The sequence below is a fragment of the Rutidosis leptorrhynchoides genome, chromosome 4 (assembly GCF_046630445.1).
Source record: "Rutidosis leptorrhynchoides isolate AG116_Rl617_1_P2 chromosome 4, CSIRO_AGI_Rlap_v1, whole genome shotgun sequence".
In the NCBI taxonomy this organism is placed as follows: domain Eukaryota; kingdom Viridiplantae; phylum Streptophyta; class Magnoliopsida; order Asterales; family Asteraceae; genus Rutidosis; species Rutidosis leptorrhynchoides.
In genome coordinates this window covers 235,279,800-235,303,404 of record NC_092336.1, presented here as the reverse complement: position 1 = coordinate 235,303,404, position 23,605 = coordinate 235,279,800, and the positions used below count along the sequence as shown (strand labels likewise).

Genomic DNA, 23,605 nt, shown 5'->3' with positions numbered 1-23,605 from the left:
TATATATAATAACTTTTTTTAAATATTTAATATTTATTCATTTTGTATATATTTTCACATAATTATGTAAACACAATAGTTCGTGAATCGTCGGGAGTAGTCAAAGGGTATTTGAACATATGAACACAGTTCTAAATTTTTTGAGACTCATCATTACAGACTTTGCTTATCGTATCAAAATCATATAAAGATTAAGTTTAAATTTGGCCAGAAATTCCCGGGTCGTCACAGTATATTCCTTTTAAATTCGAGTTTGATACCAGAACTGTCAACGTATCGCGTTTCGCGACAAGGCATCGCGATCCGCGACCTCTATAAACGCGACAGGATCACTCAGACGCAACAGATCGTACAGGAATGGGGTTCTTAAGCTTGTCGCGTTCTGTTTAACTTTGTCGCGATACGCGACGTGCTGGGACGCAACATACCCCCTCGAAACGCGATAGATGACCTGATCAAACCAAATTTCACTTTTAAAAACATCCAAAGCCAAATGTGATTAAGTAAACGCGTCCTAACGATTCAAACACCTATCCTTGAACTCCGCATGACGCCCCAAGCGTCATGTTTAGAAAAACGGGGTATTACAATTGGTTTACTTAGGAGATATAGGATTATTATAGAAATATTCATAATATAAACATCTCATTGTTTAAGTTACTCAATGATACTGAGTTCGTTTTCTTACTAAGATCTATGTTACCGTTTAAAAAAAAAGTTCACTATGAAAAAAAAAATGATAATGAGTTCGTTTTCTTACTAAGATCTATGTTACCGTTTAAAAAAAAGTTCACTATGAATTAAAATGATTGCAAGTTAGAACGTTTATAAGCAGTTAATCCTAGCTAACCAGATACGGAGTATCTGGGTATTTTATCCATCTCATTTCATTATTTGTTTGTAAATTATATAATATACTACCTATAAATTTACTCATTATCATAATTATTGAGGACACAGTTGAGATGGTGTTTTCCTGCATTTAGTATTTGAGCTACCCCAATTATTTTCGTTATTCCAACAAATGACAAATTCTCTTCTTAATTTTAAGCTGCCAATGACATTGTTTTTCCAATCATCTAATAATGTAAGCCATACTGGTGCACTGACCACTCATTGAACTGAATCCAAAATAATTAACAAGGCAAAAACAACAATGAAAGAAAGTACCCAAAAGAGACGTCCGCACCCCAAGGTTTCATGTCCATGTCAAAGTCTTAAAAGAGACGCGAGCAGGCTCCCCAAGCATTCTAAGTTTTTTTATTTTATCTATTTTCTGTTCTTATTTCTTATTGGTCCACATATACCGTAAACACTTGCATCACCTCCTCTACTTTTTACCTAGTTTCCAAAAAATACCATTAAACCTGTTACCACCACTTGTGTTCTTACTATCAAGACACTCAAGTTTGCTGCATTGAATACTACATTTGCAGCAATTACAACATCATTAGAATTTAGAAATCTCCAATTTGACAATTAGATAGATATATAGTCCTTGGTGTTATTATTGGCACCGTTTATTATTTGATCGGTCATCAATTATAGTGCTAATACGATGTTTAGACCATTCACTATGCATGAAAACAATGGGTGGTGTTGTTCCACAATGACAACCACTTATGCATGGTTGTCATTGTTGTGGGAAAAACCACAGTATACACAACGATTGTTGTGTATTGTGATTGGTTAACATTTTTTTTTTCTTTTTTCTTTTTATTTCTTTATTTATCCAATACCAATTATATTTTACCCACAACATCACAACACAACAACAATGCATTTACTATAGCACCCCTTCATCCCACAACAATGATGCACAGGCAAAAAGCACTTCCACAATACCACAACACTACAACAATACTCTCATGCATTGAGAATGGTCTTAGGTAACCGTCAAAAAGTTGACTGCTAAACTAAACTTGTGGCTATATAACTAAACTACCGAGTGGTCTGATGATGATAACCTATCTTGACAATGGAGAACAGAGTAAGAGACGCTCTCAACGCTGAGTTCAAAGAGAGAGTTTTGAGGTACCCGCTTTCAGGGCGACTACTCGCTTTGTGAGCGGCCCGGAGTCATTGCAGGCGAACCTCCGTGGCAATGAGGGAGAATAACTTTGTGAGTGCAAGGAATCGAACCCTTGACCTCCACATTGGGAGGTCGACCTCCACATTGGGAGGTCAGAGTTTTACCATGCTACCACCACCCTCATAGTTTATAAAATATTAAATAGTAAAGTAAATACGGAGTAGTATAATTGATATTTTGCTATATTTCATAAGATCACAAGTAGCACTTTCTAAGATACTTTCTATTGCTATTTTTGTTTTTTGTTTTTACCTTCACTATATCTAATCTTACCTACACTTATTCTCTAGGAGTGAAAAACTCTTCTTTATTCCCAATTATTTTAAAAACACACCCATACTTGTTACATAATTTAAATGATGTCTAACATCATTTTCCTACTATTCATCATCTTTTCACTATTCATATCCCATACCTCCACTCGCCGGATACTCCACCAACCTTTTTTTCCGGACACCTACTCCCCACCACCACAACCACCCATCACCACCACTCAACCACCCATTACCACCATTCAACCACCTTCACTCTCACCACAACCACAACCCAAACACCCTTTCTCTTCCCTACAACCACCATCCACCACAACCCATCACCACCACTTCTTTCCATTCTTCACCACCCCAACCTCTCCCACCACCATCACCACCATTCCCTCCACCTCTCTACCTACTTTTCCGGCCAACATCTCAACAATCATCATCCCACAATCTTCAAAATCACATGTTTCCAAAAAACTACTATTCCTCTCCCTCACACTCACACTTTTCTCCATCATTATAATAACTACTATAGTCACCACCCTCTTATACCACCGCCATCACAAACTACCACCACAAACACCCTCCTCCGACAACCATCGTCTATTTCCGGCCAACCAACCCATCTCCGACAAACCATCACCACCTCCGTCACTCCCACCCAACTTTTCAACTCCAAGTTCTGAATTTCTTTATCTTGGGACACTTGTTAGTCCCATACATGACCAAAACCTACCTCATAAAACTTTTTTCAGTGCCACAACTAGTGGTGGTTACGACAGGATGGGTTCGCCGGAGCTCCACCCACTTCCACCATTGCCACGACAAGATTTCCATCATAAAAAACATAACATGAATATTGATGATAGTTGTTTTACCGACTCTGACGTGGAAAGTCAACCGCAACCTATTAGTCAAATGTAAGCATTTTTTAACATATATATGTTAAAAAAAACGTTTCTTGTTATATTTTGGGCAAAAATTCTCTTATGTGAACAATTATACAATTTTTTACTAAATTGCTCAATTTTGTTGTTAATCATTTCTTTTTATACTATGTTCACTTTTATTAATTTGATAACAATAATGCGTAGATTTTTTTATACACCTAAAACAAAAACATTACTAATTAAAAAGTAATAGTAACCTTAAAGTAAACAAAGATTAATATTTGGACGGATGGAGTATATTTGTATAAATGTGAACAATGAACATGTTAACGTGTACAATTTATATATATATATATATATATATATATATATATATATATATATATATATATATATATATATATATATATATATATATATATGTTTGTTGTAGTGGCAAAACGACAATGTTTCCACCTCCACCACCACCAATGCCGGCGGCTCGGTTATGGGAACCGCAGAAAAAAGAAGAGATTATAAAGCCAAAGTTGAGAGGTTTACATTGGGATAAAGTAAATACAAGCTCAGATAAAGCAATGGTGTGGGATCAGTTGAAATGTAGCACTTTTCAGTAAGACTTTATCTTTTTATAATGTATAATTTACATAATAATTCCATTTGTTGTTTTTTATTCAATTAAAGAAAAATAAATAATAGGTTGAATGAAGAGATGATAGAGACATTGTTCATGGACAAATTATCAAAAGTGGCACCAAACCACAAGACCAATCAGCCAATGGCTCAAACAATGGCTGCAGCTGATTCGAACCAAATGAAAAGGGTTCTTGACCCACATAAGTCCAGGAACATAGCTATACTTTTGAGAGCATTTAACTTGACCATTGATGAAGTTTGTGATTCTATTCTACAAGGTATCATGATTTTTTTTTCTTGCGTACCAAAATAAATATATGCATTTTTGATTTAGTTTGTCTTGAAATGATTCTCAACTATCAAGAACATTTCAACTTTACATTTTTTACTCTTAATTACAATTTTTCTCATAATTCTACACGGAAAAGATGACATTTGACTCTTTAAAAGAAATCTTTGTAAAGTTAAACTATATGTCAACTCATTACATATTTATATTAGGACACGGACTAATTAATTTTTTTTTTACTTTTTAACTTGTGGTGTTAAACTGTTAATTGTCCATGTATAATTGTATTGACACAGAACTGAATACTGAATATTGATAGTATATTACTCTCTCTATCCCAATTTTATTCTCACACAAAAAACATGCAGTTTAATAAAATATCATAAAAATAATGTATGTTTTGTTTACTTTCTAGTTTTACCTTTATTTTTTCTTTTTCTATTAATCATATTCACATATATTAACGGTATAATAGAACTTAATCTTCTTATTCTTTTTCATTTATAAAAATAAACAATTAATTTGAAAAATTCCAATATAGAATATTGGACAATAAATAGGGACAAATGAAGAATTTAATTTTGAGTTGTCTCAAATTAATAGTCCATTTCTGTAAGTACACAAAAATAGTAAGGTAAATTTATACACTTAAGTTATGCATATAAGCCAAAAGAATAGTAAAAAAGTAAAAGATAAAACTGTAAAATAAATAAAAAGTACACTGTCATAATAAGATTTATTAAAGTGTATTTGTTATCTTAGAACTATTAATGTGAGACAGAACAAGTTGTAATATTTAAAAATGTACTCATTGTCTACATATTGTCTATCTTTATAGGGTAATGATATTTACAAACGTATTTTTGATAGATGTACTAACTTTTTACTATAATTACCTAAAATACCTTTTTATATAATATATTATCTCCTCACAATGTATTATACATTCAAGACTATTTTAGAAAGTTAAATAAAAAAATTATGGATCTTCCCATCTTTATACTCCTATGTCCACTATTTGTTTTAATAATGTCAAAGATTAATTGTTCAAACTTATAAATGTATGATAATGATGAGTTGAAGTTTTGTATACCCTACCCTTGTTATGTATACGAGACAATAATAAAAAATATAAAAAATAATAGATTTGAGATTGACAGAGTATTTATTAATGATGGGTCCACAAAAGTTTGGCATGGTAAATCTCTGACTAGAATAGTACGGAGTACATGATTGACAAATACAACTCATTACGAATAATTGAGCTACAATAAAAATAGAGCAAGATTTATCGTAGTAAGATTTACACTTTTTTACTATTGTAAATATTCAAGTCGAATTAGAAAAAACTTATATTAGATTTTACAAATTCATCACATGAATATATAAATGCCTACCCCGCATCGAAGGGCTATTGGCTATAAATCATTTGGTCAATTTTAAATTATGAGTTGAACATGCTTTCAATTGTTAATTGTTTCATAACGTTCTATGCTAACTTCTCTATTTGATCCACAAATTCAATGTATGATCAGGTAATGTAGACACATTAGGTTCAGAGCTACTTGGAAGCTTGTTAAAGATGGCTCCAACTACGGAAGAAGAAGTTAGGTTAAAAGAGTTGAATGATGCATCACTTTTTGAACTTGATCCTGCTGAAAAGTTTCTTAAAGCAGTTATCGGTATACCATTTGCATTCAAGAGAGTGGACGCCATGCTTTACGTATCGAGTTTTGATTCAGAGATTGAGTACCTTGAGGGGTCTTTTCAAATAATCAAGGTATATGTTTATAACCATTTCACAACTAATAAATGAGTCAACCGTTTTGGGTCATCCTGGCGTTTTATGTCTTTCCAAAAACATTACACATTTTGGCCCAAACCCATTTTACCACCACACATGTTCACTTTCTGAAATTATTTGTGTGATTATTTGGAATCTGCAGTCAGCATGTCAACAACTAAGGAACAGTAGGATGTTTATAAAGCTGCTACAAGCTGTCTTATTGGCAGGAAATCGAATGAATATAGGAACGAGTCGTGGGGATGCTCATGCCTTTAAGCTCGATACTCTCCTAAAGCTTATCGACGTAAAAGGCATTGATGGAAAAACGACACTTTTGCACTTTGTTGTTCACGAGATCACAAGAGCAGAAGGTTGTCGTCTTTTGGGGAAGGATCATAATTTGCAATCAGAACTTTGTGATGAAGTCGAGTTCACAAAACGAGGACTTGAAGTGGTTAGTGGGCTCAGTGGAGAACTCTCGAGTGTTAAGAAAGCTGCAACGATGGAAATTGATTTGCTTTTGAAGGAAGTAAGAAGGTTAGTTATGGGGTTAAACAAGATTCGTGAAGTAGTGGATTTGAATGAACGATTTGGACCAAATGAAAGATTTTCGGATTCTATGAATTCGTTTTTGAAGAAAGCGGAAGGTAGTATAGGTAAGATTGAAGGTGAAGAACGGGTGTCGATTTCAATGGTGAAAGAAACTACTGAATACTTTCATGGGAGTTCGACCATGGAAGATAGTCAATCGTTGTGGATATTCAAGGTGGTTCGGGACTTCTTGTTGGTTCTTGATCGAGTGTGTAAGGAAGTTGGAAAGATCAATGAAAGAACCACTGTCAGGAGTCAAAAGTGTTCTGCCCAATTTTCCTAGGTTTAATGGAAAGATCAAGGTGGTTCGGGACTTTTGGCTCGTTATATGGATTATGGTGAAGATGACTCAACCGGAGCCTAACAGATCCTGAGCTGAATGGTTTGTTGCTCAATTGAAAAAGATAGATTCTTGACCAATAATATAATGTTGGCAGAACTTGGAAGATTTTGAAGCAATTTTTCTTTCTATCCAAAATCAAGTGTCATTTGGCTACTAGTACACTATTTTGTTGAAATCATTGTGCCCTGTCTAAGTTAATGTATACTCTGTATTAGATTTAGGTTTAATTTCATTATTTATTTATATCTACAACTTTTGCATATGGTTTTAAATTACCTTTATTTCGTTAAAGAGTTGCCAGGTTTTAAACGTATGAACACATCAGCATCTTTTGTTGCTAATTTTATGTAGCTTACCTGCTAAAATCGTCAACTGAAATATATTCTCAAATTGCACTCATAGATATGGGTTGAAAAAAAAAAATAGAAGCAAAGAAAAGAAGATACATAAAAAAATGATTTGTAGATAATGCTGGCAGAAGAACAAAACATTAGTCCATCAAACTACCAAAGCAACAAAAAACATATATCAATATAGTAATTATTCTTGGCTGAACACACAGCATGTTAGAGACATGGCTCCCGCATACATAAATGTTCGGGTTTCCTCTCCAAGCACTACTTTTTACAGCACTACGACAAAAATTTGGCCAATCTTATAACGTATGACCTCATATAATTGCCCCGGTGTCATTTTAATGCCTACAAAGTGTATTGAACTGCATATAGTTGAATTTGGACCCTCTACAAAAATTCAAAGAAGACGTATTTCGGTTCTAAGTAATAACAGAACAATACCATCCTCCAGATTTTGCTTTAGCTTAGAATCAATCAGCATCTTCAGCTCGACTCCCTAATTTCACTATGTCTTCCACAAGAATCTTGCCCTCTGTAAACAACCAATAGTTTAGATGGTGTACATATCACCCAACTTTTTTCAAACACGAGTAGAGTTGACAAAATGGGTGGGTCAGTAGCGAGTTGAAGCAGGTTCAAGTAGGCCAACAAACACTTTATAGTGTCGAATAATATCGATTATAAAAGTCCATTCTATTACAGCAATAACAGAATCTTATAACTTAATGGCTTTGCGAGATTTTACACACTTTAAGGTGACTTTCGACTCATTTGATATGTTTACAAGAAGTTGAACTTTTTAGCTTAACCCATTTGACCCGTTAAACATAAATCATAACCTAAATGGACCTGTATATAGGTACATGGGTCACAACTGCCACCTCAACAATAGACACGTCTAGTTCCAAATTTGAACATGCAATACACACAGTAATAATTAAAGGTATATTACAATTGGTAATGAGTCAGGTTGTCCCAATCTGCAAACAATATATCTTTGTATAGATTTTTGGAATTTAAAGATAAATTAATTTGTTATTTATAATTACAAAAACATATAACTATAACAGAGTAATCTTTTTTTAACTGAAGCCGATTTAGACATCATATGATTCACACGCATTCGAATATAATTTGAGTACCTTTTAATCCGTTTCTTATTAAGCTGGATATCTTTTAACCCATATGACTAACTAATATTGTAATCTTTATAGAGATGATGCAAAATACTGGAAAAAAATAAGAGCATAATTAAGAAATACTAACCCTTATCTTTGGAAAGGTTGCTGATGAGCTCTTGAACACCTTCCTTGCCTAAAGTATCTTTCAAGTAAATAGCTGCAGATGCAACTTCCTCAGGAGTAACTTTTCCGTCATAATCTCTGCAATTATAATACAAGACTTAAGCTAAGAAACCACAATATCAGTCGATTTTGGTTAATAATACATTTGAAAAAAAAAAAAAAAAACTACTAACCTGTCGAGTACTCGCCAACGATCACCAATCTTTGCATCTACATCATCAATTTCTTTCTCAAGTTTTTGCAGCATAGCATCAACCTAAACATGGACAAAAAAATTTGTTGTAATATTCTTTTAGCTCCTTGCTGGTTTTATTTTTATTTTTAATATTATTTTTTTTTTTTTGTCGTTCAAGAAAAAAGAAAGAAACTATCATGGATCACCATATGCACATAAGTTGGAAGGTGACATACAAAGCATGGATTATCAAATACACATGAGTTAGAGCATCTTACCCTGTTTATGAGTGCTGAAGAGACCTCATCAGATACATGTTCATCACTGGAACTATCGATTTCCTCATGGGCATGGGCAGCTTTATATGCCTTCATGGTGTCTTTTTCACCATCAGTACCTTCTTTATCCATCATGCTATGATACAAATTAATCTACAAAATTATAACCAATTATAAATTACTACATTGTCCTCCAACTATATGATCTAACCAAACTACCAACTTTTGACTATCAATCGTCAAACAGAACCAAAAATTTAAGAATTTCAAGTAAAATTGTCTACTCAACATAAAAGTTACCTCCTTGTTGACGAGCCTTAAAAATTCTTCACGCTCTCTACTCACAGACTGCAAATATAGTGACAACGGGTAATTCATTTTCAGAAACTCATAACAAAAGACTAAGATATAGATATAGATGTTGGTAGCAACTCAAACAAGACATTGTATCATCTGAATACTACTTACAGATGCAGAAGCTAAAACAGCCAAAGCTTCACTGACTTTACAAAGCTGTTCTTGTTTCTCTTGTGCTCTTGCTCGTGCTTGTTCTTGCACTTCTGAAGCAGTTGCATGAATCATCTCTTCTAATGCTACATCCTTGTTCTTGCTATCCATAGATTTATTAATCTTCACTTGCTCTTCTTCCTCATTCTTTTGCTCCTCCTGTAATGTTTAAGTACAATTGTTAATCATATGAATGAAATAAAAAAGGTAAATAAATAACGAAATGGATTAAGAAACACCACACACAGTCATGAAAATTGAAATATAAGAAATTAAGGATAATAATTTATATCTAAAGAGTTAAGAACCTTGATGAATTCCTCTTGCATTTCAAGGAACTCCAGTCTTCTTGTCCTCTCAGAAATAGAATCTTCAGAAGGCAAGGTAGTAATACCAACGGTGTCCACGACTTCATCTGGCAATGAAGACAATGCGGCTCTTACAACTTCCTCCGGCTTCAACTTTCCAACTGTGAAGGCCCTGAAACATGAGTTGTATTGAATAATTTAGTTATGATTTTCTTTGAGACGGGCAATCATATTCATTAAAGAATCAAAATGGATGGGTCCGAAATGGGTGCTTTTAGGTCTGGTTGGGCTGACCCAAGAGAGAAAAAAAAAACTTGCTCCACAAACACACACACACACACACACACACACACACACACACACACATGTGGGTGTATGTGTTTGTGTTATATAATGTTCATGAGTGTCACCTCTAATATTCAGGATTTTCTATTTGATGGGGGCAGGGTAGAAAATGATCCAGAGTTACCTGGAAAGAATCAAGAGCGAAGATGGAACAGAGTGATTAAGTGATAAATCCAACCAATCACGAAGCTGCAGAAAAGGTTAACTGAGTGAGCAAAATACAAAATTCCCAATAAAGCACAAAAGCTAGAGCAACTTATGAATTCGATCCCTAGATCATTTAGACAAATATTAAAAGAATTTATGGCAAGTAAAATGAGATGACTTTGCATGTAATCAACAAAGGTAACAAAGCAAAAAGAATATTCCCCATAAAGACATTTATATCTCATAAGTAGTAAAGGGTGAGAGTCGCATAAGTTCTTTCCTAATAAAATGTCCATGTTCTCACTTATATTGATCACAAAGCAGTCCATGCGGCCTATAAAATTATCTAATTTCAAGGTGATCTATATTTGCTTCACCAAATTTAAACTACCTCAGACACCAAATAGGCAAATATACAACTATAAAGTCATTGAAAAACACCTATTGTTTAATAAAGTTGTACTGGTGAAATAAAAAAGAAACCTGCTGACGCATTTCATCCACTGAATATAATCCAAGCATGCCTCTCTCTCTACAATCTTCACGAAGTTCATCCTCAGAAAGAGCATCAACACCACCCTCTGCTTGAATCATCTTATCATCATTCTTTATCCTACAAAAAAAAAAAAAAACATGGTTTGTAATGGTAAGTTCAACTCAAAAACCAACATTCCAATATTTACGTAAATAATTATTTATAATACCATTGCAATCTTCTGCGAAGCATGTATCGCAAGTAAGAGTCCGTTCCAAAAGGTTGGATTCCCATATACTTGCACATACTCACCAAACGAGGCCTAAAACCAGTAACATGTTTGGTAAACATCACAGTCAAATAATATATAATACTACTGCATAAAAGACTCAAAATCCAACCTGCTGATATTATCCAGGGTAAGTTCATCATTGAACAACTTTGCAAATGCCAAAATTTCTTCATTAGCAATCAAAGCACCTTTTCTGACCTGTATATATCATTTTGTAAATGAAGCATATTTCAAAAGGGGACTAAAAAATACAGACTTTTAAGTATATCATCTAGAAACTTTCCTTGTCCAAAAAGTCATCAAGATCTTCTGCCGTTTTCTTGATTTCTCCACTCCTAATATTTTGGACCTCTTTCGCCATCTCTTTAACTGTATCTTGAAGAAACTTTGCGTATTCTATTCTTGCATTTAGCCTCCTTTTTAGTGCTTCCTATAGTCCAAATCACTCATTATGTTAGCACAGACATGTTTTTCATAATCTTCAAATGTATGCTTAAGGGTCACATACATTAAGCAAATTAAGTCTAAGCTTCTTAATAGTTTCATCCTAGTATTCAAATAACAAACTGAAAAAATGTGACTATTTAATGTTTAGGACATTATATAAACCAGCACCTGTTCTTTCATCTTGTCCTGAAAGGTAGAAGGTAACATATTGGGGAACAGTTTCAAGAACACGGGCAGCAAAAACTCCATAAAGGGAACAATAATGAAAACAGCAACAGGAACTAGTCGAAATATATCTGCAGTGGTCCGAGTCAACTGCTGTCTTTCTCTCCTCGAAAGACTCTTCCCATTAGCAAGCTTAACAAGCAATCTTGAACTGATCTTTACATCAACACCAAGCAGTTTTATACCCAACCAATAATGCTTCAAAGTATCAACAAATTCATTTTTCCAATGAACTAGTTTCTTAGCCCAATCTTCCCTAAATTAAACATAAGAAAAGAAATAAAGACTAAACATGTGTTGGGATCATATTATGAAATGATTATATTATGAATGATTGGTAAAGGTATTTCAAACCTGCTCATAGCAGCAACAGCTCTAAGAGCTGGACCAATTCCCAATAACATAGCCCAAGTTTTTTTCAAAATGGATTTAGCTGTTGACTGAGTTTCATTAGCTTGTTTTGCTTTGACTTTAGCCTTTGCACTAGTCAAACCCTCAACAGCTTGATCACATTCTTCAGGAGAAGCTTCTTTTCGCTTGTTGGCAGCTTGTTCTTTATCTTCTTCATCACCACCCAAATCTGGTTTAGGTGCTGTTGCAATTGTAGCAAAACTAAAAGATTGGGACCCTGAATTAAACCCCATTGGCAACATTGCATGTCTAAATGCTACATGTCCTGCAATTGTATTAAAATTGTGCACCCTAAACGATCCCAGTGCAGATAAGTTTTTATATTCCTCAGGCCTTGAAATTGTTGGACCATCATATTTTGCGTTTCCCGAGTCTGCAAAATTGTTATATGAAGTAGATCTTGATTCCCGAGAGTCTGAACACATGGTGGAGAACCCATGGCTTAGTCCTTGAGCTGAACGACCAGATAGATTGATGTAATCAGTAAGAAGCCGCCTCCGTCTCAGAATAGCTCTAGAAGCCATCATTGAAACACCTTATGACCTTAAACCTAGTGACTACCTATTAAGACATAACATCAATAATTAAACATAATCACCACACAAATGAAACAACAACCAACATGAACAAAAAAAAGTGGAAACAAAAGAATGATCAGCTGCTGCAAAATGCAAATAGTCAATTATTTATTTAGTTACTGAGTGGCACTCTGTTCAGACATCAAAATAGTAATCAATAAAAAACTAAATATTTGTTCCCATAGGCAAATAAAAGTACATGTGCAAACCTGGTGGAAGTATGTCCATATATCAAAACAACAATTACTTAAATCAACGACACATTTTAATCACTGACCACGTAATTTTAAGAATAATTAAAAACTAGACACTTATCAGTCATCACTCATCAGCAGCTGCCAGCTGCTGCCTATACAACAACATATGGTTTGACCTAGTGACAAGGTATCTACATATCAAAATAGTAATAAATCAAAATCACATGCTGGAATTAACAACCAAAAACGTAGAAAAAGAACTGTACATTAGACACTTATCAGCAGCTGCAGATTCAGATATGATATAATAATACCTAGTGAGCTGTTTAGACATCAAGAGACGGCAATCAATCAAAACAATCAGTTACCACACCCTTCAATTTAAACCAGAATAAGCATAAAAACAATAATAAAACATCAACATATTCATCAGCAGCTATAAATGAAAATATAAACTTCATGACTATTCTTATGCTTTATACTACAACAATACTCAATCCTACAAATGTGAGGTATAGATAGGTGAGATGTAGACAATCATTTCAAATACGTATCCCATTTTTGCACAGCAGGCTTCCAAAAGTACTGCCAATATTCTTAGGTTTTAAATGTTCCCCCTAATTAGGATTTCCAAAACCTTTTCATTAACTGTTTACGCAACTTTATAAATCTGTCGAATTATATCGCCTAATTCACTCCAGATTCCAAACTATATTCCATCAACACTTTAACTTTTAGATAACAAACTGTTCAATTTATTTATTTATTTATTTATTTATTTTTCGTCATTGTATAAACAAACACAAATATACGTTAAAATACATATTTCGTATTATAGTTATACCTAGCGACTAGCTATTCAGACATCAAAACAGTAACTAATCAAATATCATCACACAGTAAATCAACATCGAATCAAACTGAAAAGCTATACACTCATTAGCAGCTATTAGCAGCCACAAGTGCAATTTTAGAATTTAAACCTAAATGATCGCCTATTCACCTGCAATATCCACAAATAGAAGCAACACAGCAACAAATTACAAAATCGATATTGAATACGCGCATCATTATCTTAACGGTTAACGGATTCAGGTACGAATTAGGTGAGGTAATTTCAACAACATGAACTCAGAAAATAAAGCAAATAACAGTATAATCATGTAAAAGTAAGGGAATAAAACCTAAATAAACAGAAACAACGTAATAATGGAAAAATGTAAATAAGATGATAGGTTAAATGAGTGATTTACAGTGTTTTTGCTGTGGAGCGAAGAAAGAGTAGAAGAAGAAAATTATGAAAATTGGAATTGAAAAATATGATAAAGTTATAGGGTTGTGTTTGCCTGTTGGTCAAGGCAGAAAATAAACGGGGAAATTGGAATATCAATTTAATTTATTTTGTGTACTTTAATTTAATTTGATTTATTTATTTATATTTATTAGACCATCTTTATTAAGGGGCTTGTTGGCGTGTTACTGGCTGGGGGTGGGGTGCTTGATGAGTGTGCTGTCAGACCGGTGTGTAATGGGGTGAAGTGTTAAGTGGCGTGTTGGGTGATGTATTAAAATCTGATTGGAAGTTTGGTGAAAAGGGGATAAAAACTAATTAAAAAAAAAAAACTGACCAATTAAAAACAAGCAAAAATGGAACACGCTGGTTTCTTTCCCGTGCACTTGGCACGCACGCCGCTAGCACACACTCCAACACGCCTCATGTGTTGGAGGCGTGTTGGAGCACACACCCCTCAACACGCTTCCGTTAAAGTGGGTCTTAATGGAATCTTAATTTAACTTTAATATTCGATCCTTGAAAGTGTAAAATTGCAGGTAATGTGGAACTAGTGAGTTTTGAAAGACTAATAATATGAATATATTTCATATAATTAAATAGGTAAATAGGTAAAAGTGTAAAAACTAAAAAGTTACGAACGCTATGATCCATATTTGTCAAAATCATATACAGTGAATTGATAAAAGCTAAAAAAAAATATAACTTATAAGTAAATAAGTAAATATCATAACAAGGTACATCCTAACTATGAGTACACAATTAGCAAATCCGATAGATATCTAATTGTAAGTTTAAATCATAGGAGTCCATTGGACAATCATTTTCTCAAATGAGATATAATGGTTAGAATATTCAATTTTAGATGCCCAATGTTTTACATTTATCTTTAGGGATGACTATGGATTTAAAAAAATTCGAGATCCGCAGGTACTCGTGCCCGTGATGGGTGGATAAAATTAAAAATCTTTACCAGCGGGTGAGCGATGGATCTAATCTTGTACCCGCTGACGGATCGCGGGTGGGTGATGGATGTAATAGATCCGTTACGGATAAAATCCGATCCGAAAATTCGTAATACCCGTTTGAATAATCCACTGATATTCTGGCTCTAAATGTGTGACGACCCGGAAAATTTCGACTAATTTGAAACCAAACTATTGATATGATTTAATATCTTTGACACGATAAGCAAAGTCTGTAATGTTGAGTCTCGAAAATTTTGGAAACTATATTCATATATTCAAATTACCCTTTGACTATTCCCGACGATTCACGAACAATCGGTTGTAAATAAATGTATAGATAAATATGAATACAAGTATACATAGATATTATTATGAACTAATAAAATGCATTCCAATCAATTGGAATTAATAATGTGAAAATAAAATACAGAATAAATAAGTTATTATTAATATATATATATATATATATATATATATATATATATATATATATATATATATATATATATATATATATATATATATATATATATATATATATATATATGAATTCTGGACATAAATAATATTATATGGATTGTAAACTATAAATATTAAATATTTAATATCAGTTATTATATAATATATTATATAATTAGTAACTAGGATAAAATTTATAAATTGTAAGATATTAAATTACAAGTATAGTTGTTACATCATTACATTCAATATTAATAATATTATTAAGACTTATACATTTGAGCTAATATAATTACTAATATTATTGTATCATTGTTAACATCATTATTATTATTAATCTCTTTATCAATAGTATTAATATTATTAACAATATTATTATCAGTAGTATAAATAGTATTAATATATTTGTATTAGTGACTTATTAAAAATTTAGAATCAGATATTAAAATTAAGAAGTAGATATTTAAATACAGAGATATAAACAGGTATGTTGATACAGATATATATATATATATATATATACGATTATAATACATATATACTTAATATCATATACATATACGTATATACATACCAGATACTTGTGTATATAAATTCAGTACATTAAACAGATAAAGATAAATACATGTATATATCAATACAGAAATTTATAAATATAATAAAATTATTTATAGATATATATATGACATCTTACGCGTAATTTTTTTCTCTTTTTGAACCCACATCTGTTACCCATCACTATCCCATTTTTATTTTTTTCTCTTGTTTTATTCTTCGGTCTGCTTAACTGGAACCAGATGATCGAAATTGTCAATACCTAACAAAAGTGATCAAATCTAATGTCCTTCATTGCAATTGGGAAATAAGAGTAAAAATATAAAGAAAGAAGTCGAAGACCTCTGCTTCTTCAACTTTTTATTCATATTACGAATTTGAATTCAATTCCAAAATGTGTTAATGAGGTCTGGTTAGTAATCCTTTGTTTAAACTATCTGTAAAATATTAGCCTTCAATTCCTTTTTATCGATTTGAATTTTGGGAGTCAAACATTTAAATTAAAAAGTCAAACTTTCGAATTATCAAGAAATTCGAGTTCCATTGGTTATTTCTGAACAAATTAGGGATCCCTATAGTTTCTAGGAATGAATTACTACATATTTCATTTAGAAATAATTAGCTATAATGGTCTTAATTTCGAAATCAAAGTTTGAGTGTTCTTCATATTTTTTTTTCCCTGCTGCTGCGTACTTATTTTTTTTATTTATCCTTCTGTTATAAACAATTCAACAAAAAGTTGATTGTTTTCGTTTCAATATCACACTAAATCAAACGTTAAAATAGTGATTATAATTATTTTGGGTTTGGTCGATGGGTTAATGGAGAAGATGAAGGGACCAGTTAAACCTACGGGGTATATACTTTAGTAGCTGAAACTAAAACAGAAAAGCAGGACTGGAGGCGTGGTTGGGTGTTGGTGTCGGGTTTCGAGAGGTCGGGGGTTCGAATCCCTGGATTGGCAGTATTTTTTTAATGGCTTCTTGAAGGTAGTTTTCAATATAAAATTATTATTATTATTATTATTGTTATAATGATTATTATTATAATTATTAATATTATTATTAATATGATTTTGATTACTAATATTATTATTAAGATTATTATTATTATTATTATTATTATTATTATTATTATTATTATTATTATTATTATTAATTCTATTATTATTATTTATTATTGTTATTGTTATTATTATAATGTACTTATTATTATTGTTATGTATTTATTAAGTATTAGTATTATTATTAACATTGTTAATATTATTAATATGACTATTATTATTATTATTATTATTATTATTATTATTAGTATTAATATCATTTTGTGATTTTAAGTATAAGTAGTAATATTAAAGTAAGTAGTATTATTAATATTTATATAAGTATTATTATTAACCTTATCGTAGTTATTATTATGAGTATCACTCTTAAATGAACTATTACTAAAGTTAATATCACTAGTAGTAAAAATGGTTAATTTATAGTTATTATTAATATTAGCATTATTATAGTTATCATTAAAACTAAAAGTATCATTATTTTTAAATCTATTATATTATTAAAAATTAGTATTATTACTAAGAATATTATTAGTAGTATCATAATTACTAACATCATAAGTATTATTAAAATTAGCACTTTACATAAAGATTATCATTTCTTGTATTATTATTATTATTAAATATAATAGTATTAATATTGTTATCTTAGTATAAACAATAATTTAAGAAATAAAAGATATTTATATAAACATATACTTAATACACATAAATAAACTACATTAACACCTTATTTATTAAAACATATAAAATGAAAGCATTTAATTAAATAATGAAATATATAAGTTATTAATATAAAAACTATATCACTAATAATATATATATATATATATATATATATATATATATATATATATATATATATATATATATATATATATATATATATATATATATATATTTGTTCAATTACAAGTATATGTTTTAACGTATATACAAATAATATAGGTTCGTGAATCTGAGGCCAACCCTGCATTGTTCAATATCGTCATATGTATTTTTACTACAAAATACATTATGGTGAGTTCATTTGATTCCCTTTTACTCTTTACATTTTTGGGACTGAGAATACATGCGCTGTTTTTATAACTGCTTTATTAAATGCTTTTGAAATATATTTTGAACTGCGAATACATGAAATGCTTTTATAAATGTTTGACGAGATAGACACAAGCAAAACATTCCTCGAATGAATTATTATGCAGACAGAAGATTATGTGGATTATTATTGAATTGTGTGTACATGATAATTGCCACCAATTGATGTGAATATTTTCCCCTAATTATTATTGCTTGGTAACCTAAGAATTAGAATCGGGTATGGCCCTAATTCACGCGAATCCTAAAGGTAGCTACCGGGTTTAACACCTCCACCCAGAATGTTCACTAGACGGAAGGGCTAGTGGGCGTGGTGTTTAGTACTTCGAAGTTTATATGATTATTATACAGACGAGATGTTCTGTTTTGGGGATATTATTATGCGCATTATATGTTAAGGTCGGTTACCGAGCCAAGCTATGAAAGCAATGAAAAGTGAATGTTATGTATCGAGAGAATGATTTTATACACAGGTTATGCGTATGTTATTTTTGTGCACAAGATATGTGTACGGTTACTAAGATTTATGAAAGATGATTTCGTACACGAGAAAGGTGTACTGTATTTAAAAGATATCGCATGTACATTACAGGTGGGTATAGAATTCAGGCCCATTTGTACCATTCAGGATTTAAATCTTGTGGTCTATCAAAATGATGAATTTTATTGTTTTATGATAAACCTATGAACTCACCAACCTTTTGGTTGACACTTGAAAGCATATTTATTCTCAGGTATGAAAGAAATCTTCCGCTGTGCATTTGCTCATATTAGAGATATTACTTGGAGTCATTCATGACATATTTCAAAAGACGTTGCATTCGAGTCGTCGAGTTCATCAAGATTATTATTAAGTCAATTATAGTTGGAGGTATTATGAAATAGTATGTTTGCCGTCAACTTTCGATGTAAAGAAAGTTTGTCTTTTACAAACGAATACAATGTATCATATAGAGCTCAAGTACCTCGCGATGTAATCAACTATTGTGAATCGTTTATATTGTATATGAACGGGGCATTTCAGTTGGTATCAGAGCTGGTATAACGCCGTCCATGTGTGGCGGGTTAGTCGTAAAGGAGGTTCTCACAGTGTGACCTGTGGCGAAGCATTGGCTCTTACTCCTTGCAATCCCTTACGAGGGTTGGCAGTAGCCGAGAGGCAGGCCCTAAAATCAGTATCTAAGGTACACTCAGTGGTCACCAGGCGGTTAGCTGGGAAGGCACTGGGTGGGACGTGTGTCCCCAACTGAAGCTTTCAGTTGGTATCAGAGCGGTGGTCTTAGCGAACTAGGTCTTGCATTAGTATGTCTAACTGATAGTTGTTTAGATGCATTAGTGAGTCTGGACTTCGACCGTGTCTGCATGTCAAAAGTTTTGCTTATCATTTAGTGTCGAAAAATTATTTACTTATCATCCTTAAAGTCTAGACACGTCTTACTGCCTCTATTGCATAGACAGTGTATAGATAAATTCATATCTTAGCGTATCTGTTATTGTTACCTTTACCTGACAGCTTCCGTAGATTCCTCCGTAACTTATGGGATTTTAGTATTATATATGCATATGTAAATTATGTATTGCAGGGTACTAATCTACATCCTATAATCTATTTCTTATCGAAAATACTTCATCTGATCGTACGAGATGAATCCCTCAACCAGTTCGAGTCCCTCAGATTTCGATAGCTATTCCGATAGTTATTCCGACAGCTATTCCGATATGGATTTCCACTCGAGCTCCGAAAGCAGTGTAACCGGAATGAATCAACCAATTAGCCATCATCTATTCTGGATGAATTGGAGATGGGTTCGTAGTCGACTTATTCAATGGAGACGCGAAGAAGGCGATCCTTTCCACCAACCAAATTACCCTCTTGACGATGAACCTGAAGCACTTACCGGCGAACCTGTTCAAGACACCATTTTCCACACTTATTTTCAGAGTATCTCACCACGATTATATTCTATCTAAAATTCTAAACCTTATTCACCCGCTCGTTTCGACCGACAATCATCCCAGAATAATAGAAGAAGTCAACGACCTTCGCGCTCGAGTAATCAATTTAGAGAATATGGTGCAAAATTTACCAGCTTCAGCAACAACACCGGCACCAACAGTACCATCAATAACAGCACCAGTACCATCAACAATCCATGTCTCAACATCTCATTCTGTACCTCGAGTATAATCATCGTACTACGTATCATTCTATCTATTTTATCTTCGTTCGACATGGCGATTATGTAATCGCTAATGTTTTAGAGATTATATATTCTTCTTGATTGGATAGTTAATGTTAATGTTTTCTTAAACTTTTAAGAACGCACATATACATGCATCTTATTAAACACCATTAGCTCAATTATCATCGATAACCTTCGATTACTAACTTTATATCTCCAATTACATCCACCATCTATCTTCCACTACCTACGTTCTATATATGATATATATAGATATACTTATACATATATGATACACATGAATATTTTTTTTTTTGAAAAACAAGTTTTTATTTAAATTAAACTTTACAAGGACATTACAAACATACATATAATAGTAACCGGTATGATAACTCAAACGAACAGACTCACGAATTCCCACTGAATACGCGAATATAGCTACACTACAACAGCAAAATACAAGGTTGCATTTAGAGCCTGTGAAAAGAAGATACACACTAATATATTAATGTTTTATTTAACATCACTACTAACTACATCTATCATTAACTTCCATTATTACATATTATTGAATGTATACATATGGAATCAAACAAATAAGATCAACTTTTATTATTCACACAAACAACTTTCTGTTTCCTTTCATTTTCAGAGTACATATATAATTATATATATACACACTAGATCAAACTCCATCACCATCGTTCCTTCCTTCTTCCACATCGGCAGCCACCCTACCCAAAGTGTTCTTCCTATTAAACGATGGAACCCAAAAATCATAACACTATCACTGTTGTTTCTGTTTTCTGTTTCTTGGTTCCTTCACAAGCTCAACACCATAAACAACCACTTTCACCATCTTCATCAAGCTACTACACCATTCAACCTCCTGTTGCAAACGTTTCTATTTTCAGTCCATTGCTGCTACAGCAGTCAGCAAAGATCACCAAAGTACCAAACCATCATGACGTTATTATGCTGCTATTACAGCTGCAAGTAACTACTATCTGTTCCTGTTTCCTGTTCCTGTCCGACAACTAACCACTAACATCATAAAGCAAAACCCATAAAAAAAACATCATCATTTCTGTTATTGTCCACGACCATTTCTGGTTCAGGTTTACAGCTATTGTTATTGCTACTGTCTGCTACTGCTGCAATTCTGGTAAGACCCACAACTGAAGCCCCATCACTTTTGATGTTCTGTTCTACGACTACAGTTAAGTATAGTTAACAAAAACCAACCACAGAACCTTTGAATTCGATTAAAACACATGATAAAATACAAGTATATATAAACATGAAAGAGTGAAAGTATGGTTAATAAATATATAAGATATCACTTAAGCTACATAAAATGAATTGATACAAATAACTGATATGATACCTTCATCCATAATCCAAGTATTTTCTACAAAGGAGATCGTTCCAGAGTCATGTGGTTATTGCAATGACAAACCCAACTACCTTGTTCACCAGTCCCAACTAACCTGCCCATATTCTGTTCTATAGAAACACAATTTCCATATTCTCATTATAATGAAACCACCAACAAATCAATATGAAATAGTCTAAAAATTAATATCAGGAACTTTTAATATGTAAAAACAGTTAGTAAATTCTAAAATCATGACGACTTTAACTGTTAAGAGTAATCCAAACCAAATTGTGTCAGTAAGAAAAAAATAGATCTATCACATAAATATACATACCTGTTGACTGATTATAACTTGGCTAACCTTCCAAACGATTCAGTAAGGACCATACCTGCTGCATACGAAGGAGACTTTATAAATCCATCGTGGTTCAATCAGAACCCTGCAAACAACCATCATCAGACCAGCAAATCCCATGTTGCTGCTATACGATTGTTGCTTCTAATTTAGGGTTATGTTCAACCAAACCTCCCAACCAATCACCATCATCACCTATTTTAAAATACCACGATTCATCATCATCATTTAAAACCCTCCTACAGTTACTGTTCGTTTTCGATTCAATTAAGAAAAATACAGAAAATTTATAGTAAGATGAAGAAAGTAAAACAATATTAAAGAACCAATTACCTACATCACCAATTAACAAGTCGACCGACTATTAAAGGATGATGATTAACGATGATGAAGACCGATTATGATTTGAAAAAGGATGATGACAAATCAATGATCTGCTATTCATCGATGAATATCGCCGATTGATCTGTTGATGATAGAGATAAATCAGAGAATAATCAGACAATGATGATTTAATTTTTTTCCCCGTTTTCTTTCTTCTCTGCGAATGGTTTTGTATACCTAGATCTGTTTTGGGAAAAATCAATAAACGCGTACTGTTATTAGGTATAAATAAATATAATAATAATAATAATAATAATAATAATAATAATTATTATTATTATTATTATTATTATTATTATTATTATCATTATTATTATTATTATTATTATTATACATATATTAATGAAAATAGAAAATATGAAAAGTATATTATGAAAATGTTGTAAGAATTTCTTATTAACAGGTTATACTTATAATTTATATAAATATTAATAATCATAAAACCATTTTTTATTTAAACTTATATAAACTTAAATATATATTAATAAGTATTTAACATATTTAATTAATTTTTTTTAAATATTAAAGATATATGGATATTGCTAAAAACTTAATATGATACGTTTTATTTAATTATGATTAAATCTAATTCAATTCTTACTAATATACTATAATTATATTAAAATTTCACATAACTATATATATCAAACCTATTAGTATTATTTATATAAATACATACAAATAACAAACTATCGATTTCTAAATATAACATTAAATAATTATGTATATAAATATGGATATATTAATATAACTATATAAATATTAACCATTATGAATATATACACAAATTAAACATATATAATATATAAATTAAAGATGTAATAAATAAATTTGTTCAGTTACGATTATATGTTTTAATATATATATATATATATATATATATATATATATATATATATATATATATATATATATATATATATATATATATATATATATATATAT

General features: G+C 31.8%; 2 protein-coding genes across 2 annotated transcripts; one reads left to right on the top strand and one right to left on the bottom strand.

Moving 5' to 3' along the window:
* Positions 1–2,448: 2,448 nt before the first annotated feature.
* On the top strand, positions 2,449–7,029 carry LOC139844206 (formin-like protein 2). The gene is made up of 5 exons (XM_071834425.1): positions 2,449–3,272; positions 3,676–3,852; positions 3,939–4,153; positions 5,700–5,944; positions 6,111–7,029. Exons 1-5 carry the CDS (start codon positions 2,449–2,451, stop codon positions 6,822–6,824), a joined length of 2,175 nt encoding a protein of 724 aa, XP_071690526.1. The 3' UTR covers positions 6,825–7,029.
* Positions 7,030–7,329: 300 nt separating this feature from the next.
* Positions 7,330–14,277, bottom strand: LOC139843382 (uncharacterized). Its single transcript, XM_071833455.1, has 15 exons — positions 14,183–14,277; positions 12,098–12,715; positions 11,687–11,999; positions 11,357–11,501; positions 11,181–11,271; positions 11,009–11,101; positions 10,788–10,917; positions 10,282–10,346; positions 9,813–9,984; positions 9,466–9,663; positions 9,298–9,345; positions 8,998–9,150; positions 8,718–8,800; positions 8,507–8,622; positions 7,330–7,772 (listed from the first exon to the last, which is right to left on the bottom strand). The coding sequence occupies exons 2-15, from the start codon at positions 12,679–12,681 to the stop codon at positions 7,711–7,713; spliced, it is 2,253 nt and encodes a 750-aa protein (XP_071689556.1). The 5' UTR covers positions 12,682–12,715; positions 14,183–14,277; the 3' UTR covers positions 7,330–7,710.
* Positions 14,278–23,605: the final 9,328 nt, after the last annotated feature.

What these genes read in the sequence shown, in the direction of transcription:
- LOC139844206 (XM_071834425.1), top strand. Translation starts at nt 2,449, where the DNA reads ATGATGTCTAACATCATTTTCCTACTATTCATCATCTTTTCACTATTC. An exon ending in CCGCAACCTATTAGTCAAAT is followed by an intron (nt 3,273 to 3,675) that starts GTAAGCATTTTT and finishes TGTTTGTTGTAG; the next exon opens with TGGCAAAACGACAATGTTTC. An exon ending in TTGAAATGTAGCACTTTTCA is followed by an intron (nt 3,853 to 3,938) that starts GTAAGACTTTAT and finishes AATAAATAATAG; the next exon opens with GTTGAATGAAGAGATGATAG.
- LOC139843382 (XM_071833455.1), bottom strand. Translation starts at nt 12,681, where the DNA reads ATGATGGCTTCTAGAGCTATTCTGAGACGGAGGCGGCTTCTTACTGAT. An exon ending in CTTCGCAGAAGATTGCAATG is followed by an intron (nt 10,918 to 11,008) that starts GTATTATAAATA and finishes TTTTTTTTGTAG; the next exon opens with GATAAAGAATGATGATAAGA. An exon ending in CAACCTTTCCAAAGATAAGG is followed by an intron (nt 7,773 to 8,506) that starts GTTAGTATTTCT and finishes GGTTGTTTACAG; the next exon opens with AGGGCAAGATTCTTGTGGAA.